The sequence below is a fragment of the Schistocerca americana genome, chromosome 5 (assembly GCF_021461395.2).
Source record: "Schistocerca americana isolate TAMUIC-IGC-003095 chromosome 5, iqSchAmer2.1, whole genome shotgun sequence".
NCBI classification, from domain to species: domain Eukaryota; kingdom Metazoa; phylum Arthropoda; class Insecta; order Orthoptera; family Acrididae; genus Schistocerca; species Schistocerca americana.
In genome coordinates, this window is record NC_060123.1 from 226,145,137 (window position 1) to 226,166,806 (window position 21,670).

The following is a 21,670-nucleotide window of genomic DNA, read 5'->3' on the forward strand; positions in this document are numbered from 1 at the left end:
AGGTTCCAAAAGACCCTATAAATGGATGAAAGCAGAAACAAAAGTGGGCATACAGAAAACACTTAAAATTGTTGTTGATTAACCAAATAACACTCATTCAAGATAACAAAGAAAAAGGCATAACTGCAACTGAAATGAGAACAAAAGCACTTTTCTTAAAGAAATGGTGGCGTAATTAACTAGCAAAACTTTATAAGCTGTTGAGTAACTTGAGCATCGTATAAAGTTTGACATAATTTTACCTCAAAATGATAGTAATTTTGTCATATAGCTTTGATACTGATTGCTACTATAATGCGAAACATACAGCAATCAAACTTCCTGGCAGATTAAAACTGTGTGCCCGACCGAGACTCGAACTCGGAACCTTTGCCTTTCGCGGGCAAGTGCTCTACCAACTGAGCTACCGAAGCACGACTCACGCTCGGGAGTCGTGCTTCGGTAGCTCAGTTGGTAGAGCACTTCCCCCCCCCCCCCCCCCCCCAGGGGCAAAGGTTCCGAGTTCGAGTCTCGGTCGGGCACACAGTTTTAATCTGCCAGGAAGTTTCATATCAGCGCATACTCCGCTGCAGAGTGAAAATCTCATTCTGGAAACATCCCCCAGGCTGTGGCTAAGCGATGTCTCCGCAATATCCTTTCTTTCAGGAGTGCTAGTTCTGCAAGGTTCGCAGGAGAGCTTCTGTAAAGATTGGAAGGTAGGAGACGAGGTACTGGCAGAAGTAAAGCTGTGAGCACAAGGGCGTGAGTCGTGCTTCAGTAGCTCAGTTGGTAGAGCACTTGCCCGCGAAAGGCAAAGGTTCCGAGTTCGAGTCTCGGTCGGGCACACAGTTTTAATCTGCCAGGAAGTTTCATATCAGCGCACACTCCGCTGCAGAGTGAAAATCTCATTCTGGATACAGCAATCACTTAAAATATTAAGTAACATACTGAATTAACAGAATTCCATGGCCTATAAGTTTGTCTACCATAAATCAACGTTCAACAGAATGTATAGTACTTAACTTTCAAAAAATAAAATAATAGTAGTTATTTCTATATTAACCACTGACATAACAGATCTTAATTACTGTTTATTCTTGCAATGAAATCAATGTGAAGGATGAGCTCTGTTCTTATCATCAGTTCTTGAACCCTGGATTACTAAACGCTCATAAAATGTATGACAGCAGTTTGTACCAATCTGTGGTTCCTGCCAATCTGGTACTGTCAGTATAGGATGTACAACAGGACAATTTGTACTTATTTGTATGTTATGTACCTTTGTAGAACTTATAATTATAATTAACTAGTGGGTAAACTATAAAATATTACTCCTTTGAATAAAATATGGAGTAGTAAAACGTATGATGGTATAGTAGCAATGTAACATTTTCCCCCTTTAGTGTTAATCTTTTTCTCTATATTCATTCGTGACTATATTTTACGTTGACTGACAATGCTAAAAATTCTACCTCACTTCACCAGGATGTTGTAAAAAGTAGCAAAACTCAACTCAGGGGCTTGTTACCTACTTGTAGATACTCCTGCTCTATCAACTAGATACTCCTGCTCTACCAACCCAAAACATAAGCAATGACGAGGAAACAAAATTCAGTTTGAAGGTGGAATTTGTAGAAATATCAAAAAGTTGCTCATGTTATTCAGTGGTTAAGTACTGACTGAAGTTCTGTACTGAAAGGGTCTTTGATCCAATTATGCTGCACAACTTATTCCTGTACATACATCAGAATGTAACCACCGAGTTCATTTAGATGAACTACTAATCACTTTCTCGCTCAGCCCTCGCTAACATACAGAAAGGAACCAGTCTAACACACTGGCACACAGATTACATCATCGATTCTCAACACGTAAACATGGTAGCAGTAACAAAAATGCTTCCTTCATTTGATGCAAAACGGAATCACAAATGTAGTTTAACTTTTATCTGTGGGAAAAATGAAACCCATGATGGCTTTCAGAGTCTGCCTAAAGTTTTGCACAACAGAGCTATTTTAGTACACTGGAAAGAACCTAGCCTTGCTATATTGTTGGTGTGCAGAAGTATACTTAATCCAAATACATCAGTCGAAAAAAGAAAATACAATCTTTATGTGGTATATGAGAGGGAAAAACACTGTGAAACTTACAGATCGAAAAAATGTGCTCACCAGGACTGGAACCTTCTCTAACCCCATGGATGCAATACAGCACCATAACAGTCACAATTATAAGAATTCAGCATTCCTGTTAACACACTACACTACAATATGACAAACTCAAGAGGTGAGGATTGTCTTGGTGCAGTCATAGGGTGTTAAAAACTGACTCTACCAGTCAATCTAAGAGTGATCCAGGAGATTTCCCACATTCACTTTGTCATATATTGACTCAACATTACACTTTACCAAACTAACCCAAAGAAATGAGGCTTTCAAAACACATTTTGTTCAACTTCAGTTAGGTCAGTCAACCGTCATGAAAGCAATGCAACAAATCCATTAACGTGAACAGCTGTGACGTTTTACAAGCAAACAAATTATTATAGATGGAATCAAAGTTGAGAAGTCTTTTTGAAAGTTTATTCCATGTTTTTCCATTTCAAACAGCGGGATTTTTGTTAAACTCCAGCTAGATTTTGCTAACTACTCTCACCTTTCTTCTTATTTTAGATTTTCAATTGTCACTTTCAACCTAATATTACGAAAGTGTGAAATTATTTTGTAAATGATTTCTAGTTTTATTTTGTATCTCGTTGGATATTTTGAATTTAATTATATGAGGATACAATTTCATATTGTTGGATGAAAAAGGTGGTATGTGTATTCCTATTAATAACACTAATACTACTTAAATATGGTTACTGCTTAGGTACCAAAGTAATCTACCCTAAAAATACTACGTAGATAGCAATCAACCTTTTGAGATACAGCAAGTTTTGTGTAGTTCTTGTCAAATTCTTGAGGCACGACATATTTTCAAACAAAACTTTTGAATATTGCCACCTCTTAGAAACATTTCTGCAGACGCTCCTGCAGTAGGAGACTCTTTGCAAATCAGAGCTCGCAATCCGGCATAACAGCCAGCCACGCTAAGGACTCCATCTGTAAACACACCTACACAATTTTCCCAATTAAAAGTTGTTTTCTTCCATAAAGAGTGTAGTAAATATTTGAAACAGATCTGCTGCCTTTGTTCCAAGAATTATTTACTGATTGGAAGCAAGATCTCCATGAAATTTGCTGGCATGTATAAACTGCATGTAACACACTCAATGAGTTTCGGTGTGGTTGTCTGTAGCTTCATCCAACTCAATAGCGATATCAACATTGCCTTTGAGCTTTACAACACATGATCATTAATGCCAACAGCCACATTGAATATTAAATGGCTAATTGTCTTGTCTGACAAAATCACACTTGCCAGTTGTTTGGCAACTGACTCTTCATGTCAAGAGCAGCTGCTAAAATCAGGTCTTCCACTATGATGTGAACTGGCTTACTCTTTCCTGCATGATAGGCAACATTAAGATAAAAGAAGAGTCTTTGTATTAATTGTACCCTGTTTTGTAAGATCTTTTTAGGGGGAAAAGAAAAAAGAAATGAAAAGACCTTGTGGGAAAAGTATTCTCAGAGTTTGTTCACCAACTATTGTGACTTAACTCCACATGTTGTTTCATTTTATTAGAAAGCATGCCTTCAGTGGCTACGATTTTGATACGTATGATACAGTATGCCCATTCTTCATTCCCAACAGTAGTACACATAAAACCAAAATTAATGGTCATCATACTTCCTTCAGTTTCGTCTTTTCATGTCTTTTGAACCACATAGAACATTTGAGATACCACGATTGGAAGCAAGATCTCCATGAAATTTGCTGACGTGTGTAAACTGCATGTAACACTGTACTCATATTTAAAAAAATTTGTCCATTTTGATAGAGAAAGACAAATCACAGGCACAGGCAATAATCAAAAACGATCTGCATCTGACAAAACTAACCTTCAAACTGATCGATACCACGCATATTCATTTACTCAGAAAACACCAAAATATTATTTTTATGGACATACTGCGACACCCCTCCTGTAAGGCTACTATGCCCTTGAGAGCCAGGATACACAGCCTGAAAACCCTGTTACAGACAAATACTCATTTGCTTTCACAATTACACCCAAGACCTATAAGCCATAAGGGCAAAACTTCCCAGAATTAACAACACAGCACAACTGCATACCAATCACAAACATGTTGAAAATAGGCAAATAGCAGAAATTCCGCTACTGGAATACCTGTACTGGCACTGTCCTGGAGAAACTCCCAATGATGTTTGCGGTGGAGACAATGCCTGCAGATCAGTTGGTGCTCCTGTTTCTGCTCTGTACCTTTTGTACAATTGTTTTGCATTTCCCGCCATTTTGCAGGAATAACTTTCAATCCTGAAATTATTGAATTACTTTAACTGGAATTCCTAACCATATAAATTTCAGAGGTTACACTGATACTATACTAGTTTATTCACAATTAAATCAGCATACAGCTCATAAAATAGTGAATGTAGTGTGGAAAATTAATGCAGAATTTAAATAACAGGTAAAGAGACCACTCATTGAACAGCAGAAGTGCTGAGTTGCCAACAAGCAAAAGAGAAAGAAAATTTGCTACTTTTTGAATATGGAATATCCTGAGCTAGAGCATGCCCCCCCTCCCCCCTTCATACACACTCCTGTGCTCCTACACTGTGCCAGCTGGACACACAACATCAAGATTGCATTTCACCAGATGGATTAAGGTGAGGTGGGGGTTGTGGCAGGTGGGGTGGGTTAAGAGAGAAAGAGGAGGGAGGTAGGAACAGAGGTTGGGGATGGGTAACTAGCAGCTCTGCTAGATGCAGCAGGCATACAGGCTGGAACTGTGGGAGGGGAGGGTGTCAGGTGTACAGGTTAGGCCTGTGATACATGAGTACTGGAGCAGGTGAGGTGTCGCACACGATGGAGATGACGTGTAGGCATGGACTGGGAGGGGATTACAGGTCAGTGGAACAGGAATGGGCTGGAATGGGCTGAGGCAAGGAGGATTATGCGAGTGAAGCAAATGTTGCAAGGATAACTCCCATCTGTGTAGTTCACACAGGCTGGTATCGGGGAAGGGTTCAGACGGCCCTGGTTGTGAAGCAGAAATTGAATTTGAGCATGTTAAGCCACTGAATGGTCAACACTGTTCTTGCCCACAGTTTGGCAGTGGCCATTCATTCGAGGCAAACAGCTGGATGGTTATTATGCCGACATAAAAAGCTGCGCAGTGATTGCAGCAGAACTGGTAGATGACATGGCTGCTTTCACAGGTGGCCCTTCCTCTGATGGGATAAGATAAGCCTGGAATATGCCTGGACTAGGAAATGCTGAGTGAGTGGATTAGGCAGGTCTTGTACCTGAGTCGTCCACAGGATATGACACCTGTGGCTGGGGATTTGGAGTGGAAGTGGGATAGGGATGGACCAATGTGTTGTGTACGTTGCTTATGTAATGGAATGCATCAACGACCTGCTCTCCTCCACCTGATCCTTACAGTGGGAACATTTCCTTGCTACCACTCCCTCGAGCTGAACCCAGACAAATTCCTTACACTGAACCCTACCACTCCCTGTTCATAACACCAACCAACCACCTACCCATTCTCTGGTCACGCTGCAGCAATACCTTACCTCCAACCTGGCCTCCTCATCTTTCCCCAGGATCCTTCCTGACTATACTAACATCCAACAGAAAAAAGAACATGCATTCAAAACCCCAAAACAGATTCTAATTTCAACATCCTCTCTGCAGACAAAGGCCCCAAGGCTGCCGCGATCAGTCGCAGTGACCACCCAAAGGAAGGCTTCCGTCAACTGCCTTGACTCCTCCATCTACAAACTCTGCCTTATTGACCCAATACCAGAAGTCCAAATTAACATCCAATCCCTACGAAAATCCTTAGGCTCATCACAGAAGCTTTCCCTCGAGTCCCTTCCTCCTTATCCCAATGACAATCACCTTCAACAGGCCCCTCAAAGTCTTCAAACACAAAAATCCTGGATGCTTCATTATAGTTGGTTACTGTGCTCCTACTGACAGAATTTCTGCTATTACTGACTAACATCTCCAACCAACTGCCTAAAACCTAGCCTCTCAACATCAAACATAGTAACCACTCCTTCACTTACTCTTCACCATCCCCATCCCATCACAGTTTATGCCATCTCCGTATGCACCAATATCCCTCATGCCCTTTGCCTTGTCCCTATCAAACACTAACTCTCCCAATGTCCTTCAGACTCCATGCCCACTACCTCATTCCTCTTACACCTTACCAAGTACATCCTCTCACACAACTACTTCTCCTTTGAGAGGAAGGTATAGTGACAAATCAGTGTAACCACCATAGGCATGCTCATGGCACCCTCCTATGCCAACTTTTTCGTGGAACACCTACTAGAGGAAACCCTCCCAGCCTCCCAAAACCATAAACTCATTATCTGGTTCAGGTTCATGGATGATATCTTCATGATCAGGACTTGGAGCCAAGACACTTTATCCGTATTCCTCCAAAGCCTGAACACCTTCTCTCCCACCCACTTCACCTGATCTTCCTCAAACCAACGTGACACCTTTCTGAACACTAACCTCCACATCTCTTATAGCTCCATCTACACCTCTGTCCAAATTAAGCCCACTAACTACCAACACTACCTGCATTTCGACAGCTGTCACCCATTTCACAGAAAAAATCGGTCCCATGCTGCCTAGCCAACCATGGATGGCGTATCTGCTGTGATGAGAATTCCCTTGTTCAGTATGCTGAAGATCTCCCGGAGGCCTTCACAGACAGGAACTAGCCCCAACCTAGTCTGCAAAGAGATTTCCTGTGCCATATGCTCACACACTGCTAATCCTACCACCATCCCAAAGAATTAGCTATGAAGGAACACCCCCGTCGCCCAAAATCACCCAATATCACTTTGGATTGGAAAAACTGAAACATATCCTTCACTGGGGCTTTGATTATCTATCATCATGCTCAGAAACATGGGACATCCTACCACAGATCCTCTCAACCCCTCCTAAAGTAGTATTCAGCCATCTGCCCAACCTACACAACATCACGGTTCACCCCTTGCCACAGGGGTCATGTCTCTGTGGAAGATCCAGGTGTAAGGGCTGCACAATCCATCCACCCTGCACTTCCTACTTCAGTCCTGTCATAGGCTTATCTTATTATATCAGAGGCAAGGCCACCTTTGAAAGCAGCCATTTCATCTATCGAACAAACAATGTTGACCAGCCAGTGGCATAACATGCAGCTGGGCAGAACACGCTCAAATGCAATGGCTGCAACACAACCAGGGCCATCTGGATCCCTTCCTCTGGCATCAGCTTTTCAAAACTATGCAGACTGAAGTTATCCTTACAATATATGCATTGCTCCTGTTACCTTCCTGGACTTCACCCACCAGTTTCTCCTTCCTCTGTCCTGCCACCCCCTCCCAATCTACAACTCCATCTCATCTACATAGTGCACTGCACCTCAACTGCTCCAGTACCCGTGTGGCACATGCCTAGTCTGTGTTAGTGTCACCCTTCCCTCCCCCCCTTCCAGTCAGCAACTCTAATGCCTACTTCCGAACCACTAACGACCCAACCCCAACCCTTCTTCCTGCCTCCCACCTCTCTCTCCCTCTACCCACCTCACCTGACACAACCCCTATCCCATCCTAGTCCATCTGCCAAAATTTAATGCTGGCATCCTGTGTCCAGCCCGCACAATATAGAGGCACAGGTATGTGTGTGTGTGTGTGTGTGTGTGTGTGTGTGTGTGTGTGTTTACTCCGAATGCTAGCAAGTTTGAGCATGTTGATTCAACCATTCTGTTATTCAGTGAATGAGCTCCTTTTCTCCAAAATTATGAATACCATAACATCATACTTATTTCCATGTTCTAAATGAGAAATGAGGAAACTACACCAATAAACTTCATTTCTTGATTATGAGTGTTTATTCATTACACAATAAGACAGTATCATTTCTCAGCATTTTGATCCGAAAGGTGGCAGGTGGCAGTGGGGTGGGGGGAGTGAGCACCCAGAGCACTTTCTTAAAATTTTTGAATACGAAATTCATAAAATTCAGGATCATGATGTTAAAATTCTCACAGGAAATGATGCAGACATGGCACACATGATGTAAAGCACAGATGAAATTATCAGAAATTTTCACACATCAACCATTGATCACAAATGGTATATGGTTCAAGGACAGAGTCAGTGTTTCAGTTGTTACTCGTGTTGATAATCTCTAGCAATTACTTCACAAGACTACACTTCCAACAAGTATTAGAATAATCAAATAGACCACGTTACTGAACCCATGAACAGACAGGAACAAACCATTGATGTCAAGGTTACAAAAGATTTGTGAAATGGATTACTATTATATTATTTTATTATTTATTTAACACACCAGGGAACTGACTGGAAGGGATGGTGTACTAAACTACAAGCAGAGGTATAAAGATCAAATTAACATAATTCAAAAACTGCAATATGTAGATGACCAAACAAAGGCATCATGGTCAAGCGGTTAACACATCTAGCTATAGGAATGGAGGTCCAAGAGTTTATTTCAACACAGTGGGATAAAAACGGCAAACTATAGTTTAAAGCAGTAGTTCTCCAAAAGGTTTAAATGTTCAACAGTAATTGTCAGTCTGTGGCAGCTGTGGTGCAAAAATGTGAATGGACCAGAGCTGCTAACTGCTGGCCCAAGTTAGCTGCGTCAGGTATCCGTCAGTGTACGTACTTACTGACAGGCAAAATTCTGGCAGAATGACAGAAAAAAATGAGAAAACACTGTTGTAAACAGCCACAAATCACAATATTGGTACAAACACTGCACGGCTTTATTATGTATGTATTGTCCTTCTGTACAAGGTATGATCATATATTACACGTATGTGTCAACTCAAATGAGGAAATTAACTACAATAAAAAATATGGTACATGGGGTTGGGGAAGGCACACATGAAAGTTTTGTGGTCCTTTGAAACATCGTCAAATGTTTACTGATGAGTGTCATGGCTGTTTCTATGGCACACTAAGACAGAAAGTAAGCATACACACATATTGCTCAGTGATCACTATACAAAAAAGAAATGGAAGATAAAGAGTTCGGTGTCCTGTAAATATTGTGGCAAGACTTGACAAGGATGAAGGAAGGAACTGGCTGTTGCTTTGCTTAAGAAACCATTGCACAACTAACCTTACATGATTCAAGCAAACTATCAGTGTAACTGGACAAGGGTTTGAATGTAGTTCTCACTGGATTAAAGTCAATTATGTTAACCACTACGCCAACTTGCTCAATTTGAAACTAACATTGGATGAGCTGGCCATTCTTCAACATAATAAAATCTCGAATACAGAGTTAGGCCGAGGTTCAGATAACACCAAATTTTAAAATGTATAACACACTGATTTCAGTTAAAATAATAGTCATAACTCTAATCAGATAAACAGCTGGTCTCTGGCAGAATACAAGATGGAACTGTTAAACTGTGGCAAGCTGAAATACTTCTGTCACTACAAGCAACTGAATTCATGGCCCAACAAAATAAATGTCATTAAGATACAGAGCACTAGCTTAACAGAAAGGATCAAGGAGGAACACAGACAGCATCACAGAGACAACTGTTCTGAAATTTTCTTAGGGAACTCATGAAACACCTCAATCAAAATGCCTGAGCAGGCAGGTAGGATTGTGAACTTGCACCTCCTAAATATAGGTATCTCCTAAGTTAACTGGTGAACCAACCAATCAAAATGCCTGAGCAAAACACAATATTACTGACAAACAACCTACGTAGAGCCAGATAAAAGTTTGCACTTCTATGCAATCCTTGGAGGAGAATGTCACAGGGAACACTAGTTTTTATCCACTAGTTTCCTGTCCCTGACTTCTAGTTAATCTTCCTCCTACTCTTGCAAGACCTTCTGATCCAACAAACATTACAACTCATAATGGAATGGTATAATGTTCAGCTGTAGTGTGATTGTAGCTCCCCATGAAACCTTAGTTGTGGTGATACACTAATCTATAGTGTACCCCAAGGTGTATGATGCTTTGGAATGTGACATTTTGCATGGGAGTTAGAGACGCCAACGAATATAGATGCCAAATAATTGTTTACGTACTAGGCTTGTATTGCATAATACACAAACCTCCAATGAGTATTGTGGTGCACATTATGTAGGGCCTAGACATGTTGTACATCTATTATGAAGATGCAAGGGTGGAAGGTAATATGCAGTGTTGAACTCTGTGCTGACAGCAGGCTTCCTTAGCCACTATGGCACTTAGTTCTTTTTCTTGGATTCTAATGTGAACTATTACAAAGGAAAACTGACTCCTCTACTCTGTATATTGAAGAAGAATGATACAAAAAGTATCCCATTATGTTACACCTAGGTGGGTGGAGCAGCAGACTAGTCTTCAACATTGACAACGAGGTCATTAGTGATGGAGCACAAGCTCAGATTGGGAAAGGATAGAGAAGGAAATCAGTAATACCCTTTTGAAGGGACTAACTTGGCACTTGCCGTAAGTGATTTTGGGTAATAATGGAAAAGCTGAAACAGGATAGCCAGGCAAATGTTTGAACCATCATCCTTCAAAATGTGAGTCAACAGCTCAGATGGGCAAGGACAGGAGAAGGACTCACTCAGAGATTTGCAGAAGCTATGCTAGACTGCCCCAGACAGTAGGATATAGGAATTTCAATACAAGTCCTGAGTAAGAGCCTTGACCCCTTAAATTCTATGTTGACTCCTTGATTGGATCACAAATCAGTTTTTTTGTCAGCAGGTCTGTCTATAAATTGCTTGGAGGAGGAGCAGGAATCATAATGAAAAGAGACTTCCCTAAGACACGCTTCCTCATCTCCAGTACCTACAAGACCACACGTGTTCTCACTAGATTCTAAACTAATTTGGGAGGCAGATCACGAACAAGCCTATATACCAAGGATAAACAAGGAGATCTCCCTCTTTCCCATCAATTGATATATAACTTAAAAGCTGAAGCACTATTCAAAATGTAATAAAACATATGCAACTCATTGTCGGACTTCATGCCCTAAGATTTGGAATTCGATCTCAATTCACTCCTAGGATTTTAACTGTCATTCTTAGCTCCCTTTAACTCTGGCAAAGATTCCTTAATGCGATGAAAATGAAGTTGCACCATATTTCGGAGTCCAAATTGAATATGCAGACTCCCCTATAATTGGTTGGGTAAATTGGTTAAATGCAGGGGGAAGGTATGGGTGTACCACCTCCCATAGGACTGTGCCCAGTAATGCACTGCAGTGCACACCAACCTTTGGCTGAAGAAAGCTTTATGTGAATTAGGTTGGCATTCAAGTGTTGTCTGAATAGCAGTTATCCCAGTCTCTGCATTATTAGGAATTATTGTTAGGCCATTATCCCTATTTTTTTTTATTTTTAAATAAATAATCAGGAATAATGAGTCACGTACTCATTGTTAGAGAAACCTGTTATCTTGCAACACAACCAATGCACCTACAAACAGTGTGTCTATTCCATCATCTAAAGTTATGGTGGAATACGACTTCTCCTTCTCAGTAAGGACACAATAATTTTTGAGTAGGGAAAAATAAAGTATTTTGAACAATATATTTAGTCTGAAGATCAAAATAGGAAAGATCAAGCAGGAACACAAAACAATTATACTGACATATAATCAACCTGATGTGCTACCTGTGCTACAATTCGTTCATGGTCTTAAAATATATCTGTGTGTGTGTGGGGCGCACAACAAAGTTTTCAACTAATTTCTATCGTGGTTTGCAATGAAGAAACACAGGTCAATAAATATACAGAAAAACACTCACAGATAATTTCAAAAAACATGTCAACATGGAAACATTCATCGACAAAACAAGAGTGAATTAAAATTCATATGAAATATTAATGCACATAAACCACTGAGGAAACTGTTTTCCTTTACCTTCCAAGAATCTTACTATCTCCAGTTTCAATGCAGAGTGCACTATTGATTGCCTCGAAACGTGTGCTTTCTAACAGCTTCATCCTCGTTAGTATTGTTGACCAGTGTACAGTGAAACTGAATTCTCTCCTGATGTTGATTAAAATCAACACGCTAAATACATTCAAATATGTATTCTGATTTTGTTACTACAAGCAAGTTTGTACTCAAAAATTTAAAAAACTCAGTATCTGAATACACTTCAGCAACAATGCCCTTGGCTAAGTTGACTTCGGAGCAAATAAGAGTTTATAAACATTCTACTTGAATTTCTGAAGTATCCTTTTCGTCTTGAATGAAATGGTACATGGGAAGCAATCATCAGATTCACTATTTTCGATTTTCTGTACGATGCTTCCAATGGGCACATTACAATGGAGCGAAACTGTCTGCGTTCCAGCACTTCCCTCTTGATTATCTGTTCTGTCCTTTCAACAGTGAAGTACGCAGAATGCAAATCAAAGGTCGGTTTCCCAGAAGTCCACAGAATTAATACTTGTAGAAGTGCTTCACTATTCAGTGCACTTCAGAATCACAGCATCTCGTGTGCTGCTTCTGAAGAACACTACAAACGTCCAAATTTGACTTGTTCTTGTGGCGTCCTATTGTCCTTGTCAAAACTCAAAGTCCTTTGAATTCACAACAAAATTGTTTCCTTACACATTCAAATTAACATAAGTAATTGATTAGTCGGAAAGCACCACACAACACAGTTTTCAGTCACAGCATCATCGTTAAACCAACAACTTTTTGTTTGTAAACAGGCAACTTTTGACAACTTCTACCTTCAAACCGTAATGGCTGCCGAATGTTGTCTTTTTTTAGCCTTGATGCGCAGCTACAGCTAGAGCTACCAACAACCATATCGAAATATTGCTTGCAATCAGTTATATTCTTCCAGATCTAGGCGTGATTATGAAGTTTGTCATTCAGTTATATCAGAAATATAGCTTATAAATTCTTTTTAAATGTGCGGATGAGACTGATTTTTACAGAACGTCATAAATTTGATTTTCAGAAAATGCGGTTAATATTTTTATGTTGGTGCGACGAATGGAATTCTCGTCAAACGGGGTTTCAAAAACAGCGTTATTGCGCAAACGATGGAGTTTGTGATGGGGCGTAGAAATGCGATATTTTATCCGATTATCGGTTATGTTGATTGTGTGTTCGTCCCCAACATGTAAACTCTACGCAGTAGTTTTGTGACAAAGATGTGTATCTTTAATAGTATTGGGACTGCTTATTCGAAGAATTTCGTAGTAAATAATTTTGTGTACTTGTCTTCTACTGAAATTCATTCAGATGCTGAAGACGTAAGACTTAAATGTCTCCTGGGCTGTCGCCAGCTTTAACCGAACTCAAAGTCTTCTGTTGGACCACCGCCAATTATGTTTCAGTAATTATGGTTGAAGAACGAAAACGTAGCGAGATATGTTGCTAAAGTTCAGATTCAGATGTATACACTCCGGTTGTATACAAGACGGTAAACAAATAAACAACTAGTGGAAGCTGTAGCGGTGGTTGGGGCGCGGGAAAAAGTAGACAAAAATAGATGGTTCAGAATACCTTATATCAGTGCCAAAAGCGTTAGTTGCGGAAATGGCGAGAGGGTGGTTTACATTGATTTATTTACTAACTCTATATCAGGTCAGTGATTCATTAGTATTTGTGACACATGCATGATACAAAACGTAAACTCTATCTGTTCGCGGCCCAACAAAAGAAAATGATTAAACCTTTTAGGTGCCGTATAGAACCCGGTCCATGCTTTGATACAGAATATATTCTTTATTTCCCATTCATGAACAAGGAGCATCATTGTGTCAATGCTGACAACGATCAGAGTCAGGGTATTGTATGTATGAGTACAATGATATTTCAGGGGTAAACCGTTATCGGTGAACCCAAAAAATGCTTTGTGTTTAAATAATAGAAACTCTTAGACGTAATGCTTGAAGTAGTAAGGCTCAAACATTAAACTGATAATACTGCCCTAATATGTGCACAGACTGTACTTTATGTGTGCTGAAATACGTATACTTGCTGTAGGTAGCAATTACTAACGAAAAAAAAAATAAAACGTTTATAAGTAATACAGTTGAGTCTCATGATTAACAGTATAGGCCTACTTTGTATGGATCTTGCCTATTTGTATCCAGGACTAATTAAATAAAACTTCTTATATTTATTTACAAACTTACATATAAATACAATCATCTCATGTCGATATATGTAAATGATTTTATTTTTTCATATTCATATACTGGCATTCTACAGTGAAATAGAGACCGTGTGTTGTCTAAAATTGTTTTAGTTCTGCATTGAATGTATGAGATTATTTACTTTTGTTTACTGTAGGAGGCAAATTTTGGGTTGGTAATATACGCTGTTTTGGTAAAGGTTTTTTTTTTTTTGTTGGGTGACTGAAAAACCATCTTTCTTTTTTTTGTTCTAATGAACTGGATTGTTCAACATTGAAAATTCCTGGCGTGTTTTCAGAAAGCAGGAAGTGTCATTATTTTAAATTCTTAAAATATTTCCCTGTATGGCTTTCTACGGGGAATTAACACACGAAAACATTTTCTTGGTTTTTTGATTCAAAACTTCTAGACGCATTTCCCATCTCAATTGCTCATACGCCAATAGGAGTAGGAATTTTTTTCCTGGAGCTTGTGCAAAGGTGTAGTTCCCAAACACAGCACTTATACTGCTTCTAACTTTACTTATGATATTACTGGAATTCATCCCTTCATACAATTTTTCCTTATTTATGACCAGTGTTATCCCTATCTTTGAGACTTTCTGCTGTTGATCATTCTCTGAGCTTTCCTGTATATGCTGCCATCTAATTGTTTGTAAAGTCTTGTATATGTATATAAGCCTAACATTGAAACCTGGGGCATTCCATAGCTAATTCTTTTTTTTAAATGATCTGAAAGATTTTCCTTGCCTTAAAGACATATTTGTACTCTCTGTTGTCTATCAGAAACATAGACTTGAACCATTTGAAGAGTCGCTGCTGGACCCCTTAACAATCTAGTTTTATAAGCAGTAAATCATGGCTGATTAGATCAGATGTCTCACAGCTTTTGTTCAAGCTTGCTACATTGTACCACTTGATGAAGATTCTGTTAACGTCAAACTTCTCTGTCGTACTTTTCATGTTTTTTCATAGAAATGGTACATGATATTTTTATATTGAAGCAGTGTTGTTACTGATTTATTTTGTTAGACTGATGTGTTCCACATCATTATGAAATGCCATGTTCGTGATCTGTAGAACAAGTAGTAATGTGATGTACCAGAGATGCAACATTCTTATTCCTTTCACTTTTTTATAAAGTAACACATCAGATATTTTTCTTAAATAGTCCTAATAATAACATATGCCTTTGAACATGTCGCATATATGCGATGTTTTTACTGCAACATCTGTCTTCAGCAAGTGACCACACATGGGTTGTATTTTTTTTCTGGTGCTTGCGTGTGTGGCAGAAATTTCACAATATCTGAAAGCCTCCCTATTGTGCCACATTCATTTGTAATGAAGATAGTTTCTAATTCAATGTTGTTCTTTGGAACAGAAAAATAAGTAACATGTTTTGGGTTTGCAGTGCATAAACATATTTAGCCTTAGCCTTAATTATATTGGCCAGCAAGTAGTACTGTTACTTAGCTTTTGATTTGCTTACAGATTCAGTTTAATCATCTGTCAGAATATTGTTGTCAAGTATTAAGACCTTTTTTTTATTCATTTTGAGTTTTAACATTTGCTTTATTGTTTATCAACTTTAACTGTTAGAAAGTTGTCATATTTAAACAAAATGTTAGTTCCTGAATTTTACATACAATTAGCTTTCATACATACCTGTCATTCAAGTAACTAAGACATAAATGTTCCTAACTTGTTACAATGGGAAACAAAAACAATCATTAAATTAAGTGGTATTTAAAAAAAAAAATGTCCTGTTTAATGAAAAAATTGATTGATATCTATACACTTTGTTTTATTTCTTTCAGACAGAGAGTAACATAGGTAAATTTGCGTGACATAACACTAGCATCTTTGATTGTTTGATGTGCATAATGTTAACATGATATGTTAAATTTCAAAATGTCTGACTATATTCCCGTAATTATGCACAAGAGATGAAGCTTATTATGTCAAACCGTGGAAAATACAGGACAGCCATTCAGTCATCTTCAGGTGAGTGTATTGCACTGGAGATTGCTAGTTCATGTCACTGCCTTTATACCAAACATTGGTGTGAAGATGCATGCTGGAAGGCAGCTGCACGTGCAATCAGTGTTCAAAGAAAATTGATGTTCTCCACATCAGTTCAGCACAACTTTAAGGATGAAGGAACTTGACCCCACAAGATCAGGGGAGAAGGAAGTTTAACTCCAGGGTGTTCCTCACATACACAGGCAATATTTCATTGAAATTAGGCAAACTCTTAAGAAAATATCATGTCAAAGTAATCTTTTGCCCTCCTACAAAGACTTCTGCTCTTCCTGGTTTGACGAAGGATGATCTGAGATTGCAGAAGGCTGGAATCTACAGAATATCTTGTTAGCGTGGGAAAGCTTACATTGGTCAGGCAACATGCACAGTGTGTGAAAGATGCATTGAACATGATCGCCACACTCACTTTTTGCAGCCCAGTAAATCACCCATAACCGAGCATTATATCTCCACAGGACATTTTATGGATTACTCTTGGCCTCCATGAGATCCTTCTGGGATTTGATTATTAATGAATTGGTGGAAACATGTTTTGCGCAAAATACTATTAATCACGATGGTGGCTTTCAACTGGAGAAGCCATGGGACCCTGTGATTTCTTTAATTTCTTCAGAAAGCAAACATTTTATGACTAAAGACACGTCTACTGACATTTGATTGTATTCACTTTTACATCTGAATTTTAACTCCACAAGTGCGCATTCAGACAGATAGCGCACATGTAGTATAACAGTACATATGTGCCTGCATGCCATAGGTGGAGCAATATTTGAAAAGGGCGTATAACAGACAGAGGTTGCTGTAGTAGCGGCTGCTTTTACGCAAGCACCTTCACACACATTTTGTGGTATAAAGGAGGCTGTGTGGACTAGAAATCTCCAATGCAAAACACTCATCTGAAGATGGCTGAATGATTGTCAGCAGAAATATTGTGGCAGGAAGTCAACTTTACCAGCTGCAATCCCGAAACTTCATGGAATAATTTTATTGTCATTAGGGCACTACAGCAATAGACAACACTACATACATAGTATACTGCAGTTGACAATTCAAAATTACAGTGGGTTATTTATTGACAGTGTTATATTATATTATAATTAATAAATAACTTTATATGTCTGCCTCTGTAGTTGAGTGGTCAGTACGGCTGACTGCCCTGGGGGCAGCCCAGGTTCGATTCTCAGCTGGATCAGAGATTTTATCCACTCGGGGTGTCAAGGTGCCCTTAACACCATTTCATTGTTATCAATGTGCAAGTCACCAAATTGATGTGAAATAAAAAGACTAGTACTAGGTGTTCAAAGAACCCTAAATAGGGACTTTCAGACAATAATGCCATACAATCATTTCATTTCATTGCTATACATCTTAGAATAACCATTCATGCAGTGTTTGTTTGAACACGTGATCAGGAAGATCTTTTGTAATTTTTGAAAACTTATTAAATAATTTGTGTCTGAAGAGGTCATAGCTGTCAATGGATTTTGACAGTCGATATGGAGTATCAATGCATCTGTTGCTTCTTGTGTTGTAACAATGTACATTTTCTCTGTGCTTTGCTTCTGGTAGCTTCTTTCTTGTATAAATTAAAACATAGTGTACAGAGTGATTTTGCTAAATAGGAACAAACTGCAAAAAACAGTTACTGAGAGGATAAGGAGCAAAAAATGTCGTAAGAACAAATGGCTCAAAAGGCATTCCAAGGCTGGCACACCTGCTTGAAGCTGGAGACAAAAGATCTTTGACCTTGATCCTGGTATAGACACTGACTCAGTATGAACACTGGGCAGATGGCTTTCCAGTGTGGGATCAGACAGACAACTGTTTGGAACATTGACAGCCATCACTGTCTGTATCACTTACAAGGCATGCAGGTTTTTTACCTATGGACTTGTTCCTGCAGTGGCAGATTCGTTGCTGGTTCATTCCATAGACCGTAAAGGTGCTGGTGTTTCTATCATACATCCTATTTACAAATAAGTCTGCCTTTACAACAAGCCAATCTTCACACCATGCACGTGTGGGCTGTGAAGAATCCCCATAATATGGTAGTAGTTAATGATCACCACCTGTTTAGCTTTATTGTGGGGGTGGGGATTATTGGCAACTGAATTGTGGGACCAGTCACCCTTCCAAAATGGCTCACAGGTGAGGCATGTTTGCAATTCCTGCAGCTGACCCTCTCTCCCCTGTTGGAAGACATGCTTTTGGTGGTGTGAAGGGTAATGTGGCTATGATATAATGATGCTCCAACACACAGCATTCTTGAGAATGGAGGTAAACCATTGGTACAGACAGAAAATCCCACTTGCCTGGTGTGTTCTCACGTGTGATTTCAGTCACTGCAACCTACACTATCAAAGATCCCTGATCTCCAACTCCCTTTGGAACACATTTGTGGCCATATGTCCATATGACCTTTTTTGCCTCCATATCTTCCCAGGGTTTGTTTCCTGCACTTTTTCCCATTTAGCAAAATTACTTCATTGGTATATGTTATCACAGTCTCTCCCCCCCCCTCCCCCCTCCCCCAAGCAAAGGTTTGCAATGTGCCATATTTAAAGAACCATAAATTACCATGATAGCTTTCTTCTGCAATATTAAGATGTGGACACAAAAAGAGTTTACCAATAAAATAATACCATAAGATATTATGCATTGAAAAAATGAATGTTCTGACACGTGTTTCAGATACACAATCCATAAATCACCGAAACAAGTAAATTACGCCAGACAACTTATCAACAATAAATTTTATGTGTTGACCCCAAGGTAATTTATCGTCTAAATACACCCCTAAAACGAACGTAATTTGGGTCATTGGAGGGAAACTTGTCTTTTAGAATAAAAACCATCTGCTGAGTTTTTTAATTCAGCAAGAATCCATTTTCTTTAAACCAATAGGATGCTTGTATGGTTGTCTTTTCAACACAAGCTTTAAGGCTGTGGTGTAGAAAAGTTGTTTTATCTGTGTATAGTACTGAACTGGATCTAATAAAGGAGGACATAGTCAGTGGCAAAAAGTAATCTGATTCTCAGTAAAAGGCCATCAAGAAGCAGTGACAACTCACACTTTTCAAACTTTTCAGCATAGGTAGATTTTCTGTATTTTGTTAAGTCTGTTAAGGTTTATTATGCTGTTTTTTTGTTGTAGGGGCTCACATTCTTATGTATAATTATGTTTGACCAATGCTAATGACAAACGATTATGCTCTTCATTATACTCCTGCAGTTGTAAGTGGTTTATCTGGAGTATCCTCTGATACCTCTCATATATTTTGTAATAGTTGCTGCTAATGGGTTACACTGTCAGTTCATGAACCACGTTTCATGCATGACTGTAAGGCTAAATGAAACAGCAGTTGGTAACACAATTAGTTTTGGGAGTAAACTTATATAAATTACGAGGTGATAGTGCTGACCATTTTGAACAGTAGTTCAAATGCTTGTCTGGCCATCCAGATTTAGGTTTCCCGTGATTTTGCTACATCACTTAGGGCAAATGCCGGGACAGTTCCTTTCAAATGGCATTGTAGATTTCCTTCCCCATCATTTCCCAATCTCAGATTATGTTCCATACCTAATGACCTTGTCATAAATCTTAGTTAATTAACCAATCTTCCTTTTACATTAAATGTATTCACAATTGCAAATAAGGACAACCATCAGCTGTAGAATGGAATGATGCCAATGGAAATTTGTGCTGAACCAGGACTTGAACCCACATTTGCCACTTATCACGAGCTATCCATAACAGGGTTAGATGGGGACTGTACAGCCCACTCACCCTATAGATGTCCATATGCAGCATGCCCATCCCGTTATACAGAACAAGTGCTTAGAGGCTGGAGAATACTTCCGTTGTGACCAGAGCCACAGTCTTGGACGAGCCTGTATGCCAGAATGCACACCCAGTCATGGAGGGTCACCGGGGATGAGTGTAGTGGTATGAATTCAGATGTTATCAATATTTTGAGTGCCAACACTTGGCAGTGACTGTCATCGAATCACTCAATTTTCCACAGAGAATACATGCAACACACACAATCGCGAAGACAGCCCAATGCATACTGAGATTAGTTCGCTATTCAGCAATCCAGAGGGCCACCGCTAGGGCTATTGCCTGCAGCTGCAGTCAAGAACCAACTAGCTGACTAGCTGGAGCATTTCTTTATATCCACCGCTCACAACAGCCTGAAGCCAGAAATGTCAATTCGTTCCAGTCACCACCTACCTTCGCCACACACTGAACAGAGGTTTGACTACAGCAAGCAGGTTCAAGTGAATGTAGGTTGCAGTAGTTATTCAATGGAAGAGGCCTGCATAGGATAGACTATTGTAGAGCATTGAACCAGTTTTAGGACAGAAGAGAACAACAAGATAATGTAAAAATGTCAGGTGACAGTCTGTATAGAAACCATACAGGCAGTTTAAGCAATCTAGAATTCTTCCCCCAGGATACAGTTATTTGCTGGAAATATGGGAGTTTAATATTAAGCTGATATTCTGGTAGGGGACCAGTCTTGGCTGTCCAACAGTCACCTGAAACAATTTCAGCAATGTCAAAATCACAGTAAAGGTCACTGAAAAATAATTTGAGCCAGATTTATCTCAGATATTGGTACAATGTCTTAATAATTGCACCTTCTCGCTTGGTGTTCATTGTAAATTAAGTAAGTTGCTAAGAAATTTTTAAACCCTCAGTAATGCAGGAAACAGTTTGATGTGATAAATTGTAGCTTATATCATGAACAGTATAAAACATGCAATGTGGGAGAAGAATGATACGTCTCATTATGCAGCCACTGGTATGAAATGTCTATGTAGAATTGAGTTGCGTAATTTGTAAAGTACTAGTTTGCCCTACTGAAGTCATAGATAATTGATACTCACATTTAGCTGAGTCTAATGTAAGGTGTGCCAGTTACTGATTTTTTTGATTGTTTTGCTGAGCAGAGAGAGTACAACAGGACAGGGTATTTGTGATAGGATCCAATGAAGGTGTTTTGTAACATCCTGTAAATGTTCCAGCAAGCATTCTGATCAGGCTGGCCAGTAATTGGCGTGTTTTTGGTCAAGAAATCCTCCCCCTTCCCACCCCTCACCCCCCACCACCACCCCTCAAATATGTCAGGCAGGTTAACCCTTTCACATTGATAAGCAGGGTTAATAAATACCTGTCTGTTCTCCTATTATATGGCAGGCAACAAGTGTAAGTGATTAAGAGTTAGAACGGAATTTTTTTTTTTTCATTTTTCGGATTTTTATCTCATAAAATTTGCAATTTTATGAATAAAATGATATATCAAAGAGCTTGAAAAAAAAGATATTATACACGACTT

The 21,670-nt window shown here is 39.2% G+C and overlaps 2 protein-coding genes across 3 annotated transcripts in view; one reads left to right on the plus strand and one right to left on the minus strand.

Annotated features, from left to right (window-relative positions):
• Positions 1 to 12,883, minus strand: part of LOC124615422 (repressor of RNA polymerase III transcription MAF1 homolog) — a 75,552-nt gene extending 62,669 nt beyond the window's left edge. The window contains exons 1-2 of the mRNA XM_047143295.1: positions 12,041 to 12,883; positions 4,274 to 4,420 (exon numbers count right to left, since the gene is read on the minus strand). Of these exons, the coding sequence (XP_046999251.1) occupies positions 4,274 to 4,420; positions 12,041 to 12,123 (230 nt within the window). The 5' untranslated portion in view covers positions 12,124 to 12,883. The remainder of the gene's footprint in view (positions 1 to 4,273; positions 4,421 to 12,040) is intronic.
• Positions 12,884 to 13,620: 737 nt separating this feature from the next.
• Positions 13,621 to 21,670, plus strand: part of LOC124616764 — a 443,813-nt gene continuing 435,763 nt past the window's right edge. The window contains exon 1 of one of the 2 annotated variants that reach the window (XM_047145148.1): positions 13,621 to 13,729. Coding sequence is in view for 1 of the 2 variants with exons in the window: in XM_047145147.1 (XP_047001103.1) it covers positions 13,909 to 13,937 (29 nt within the window). In the remaining variant the exon portion in view is untranslated. Of the gene's footprint in view, positions 13,938 to 21,670 lie in introns of both variants that reach the window. The other variant, XM_047145147.1, reaches the window with a different exon arrangement.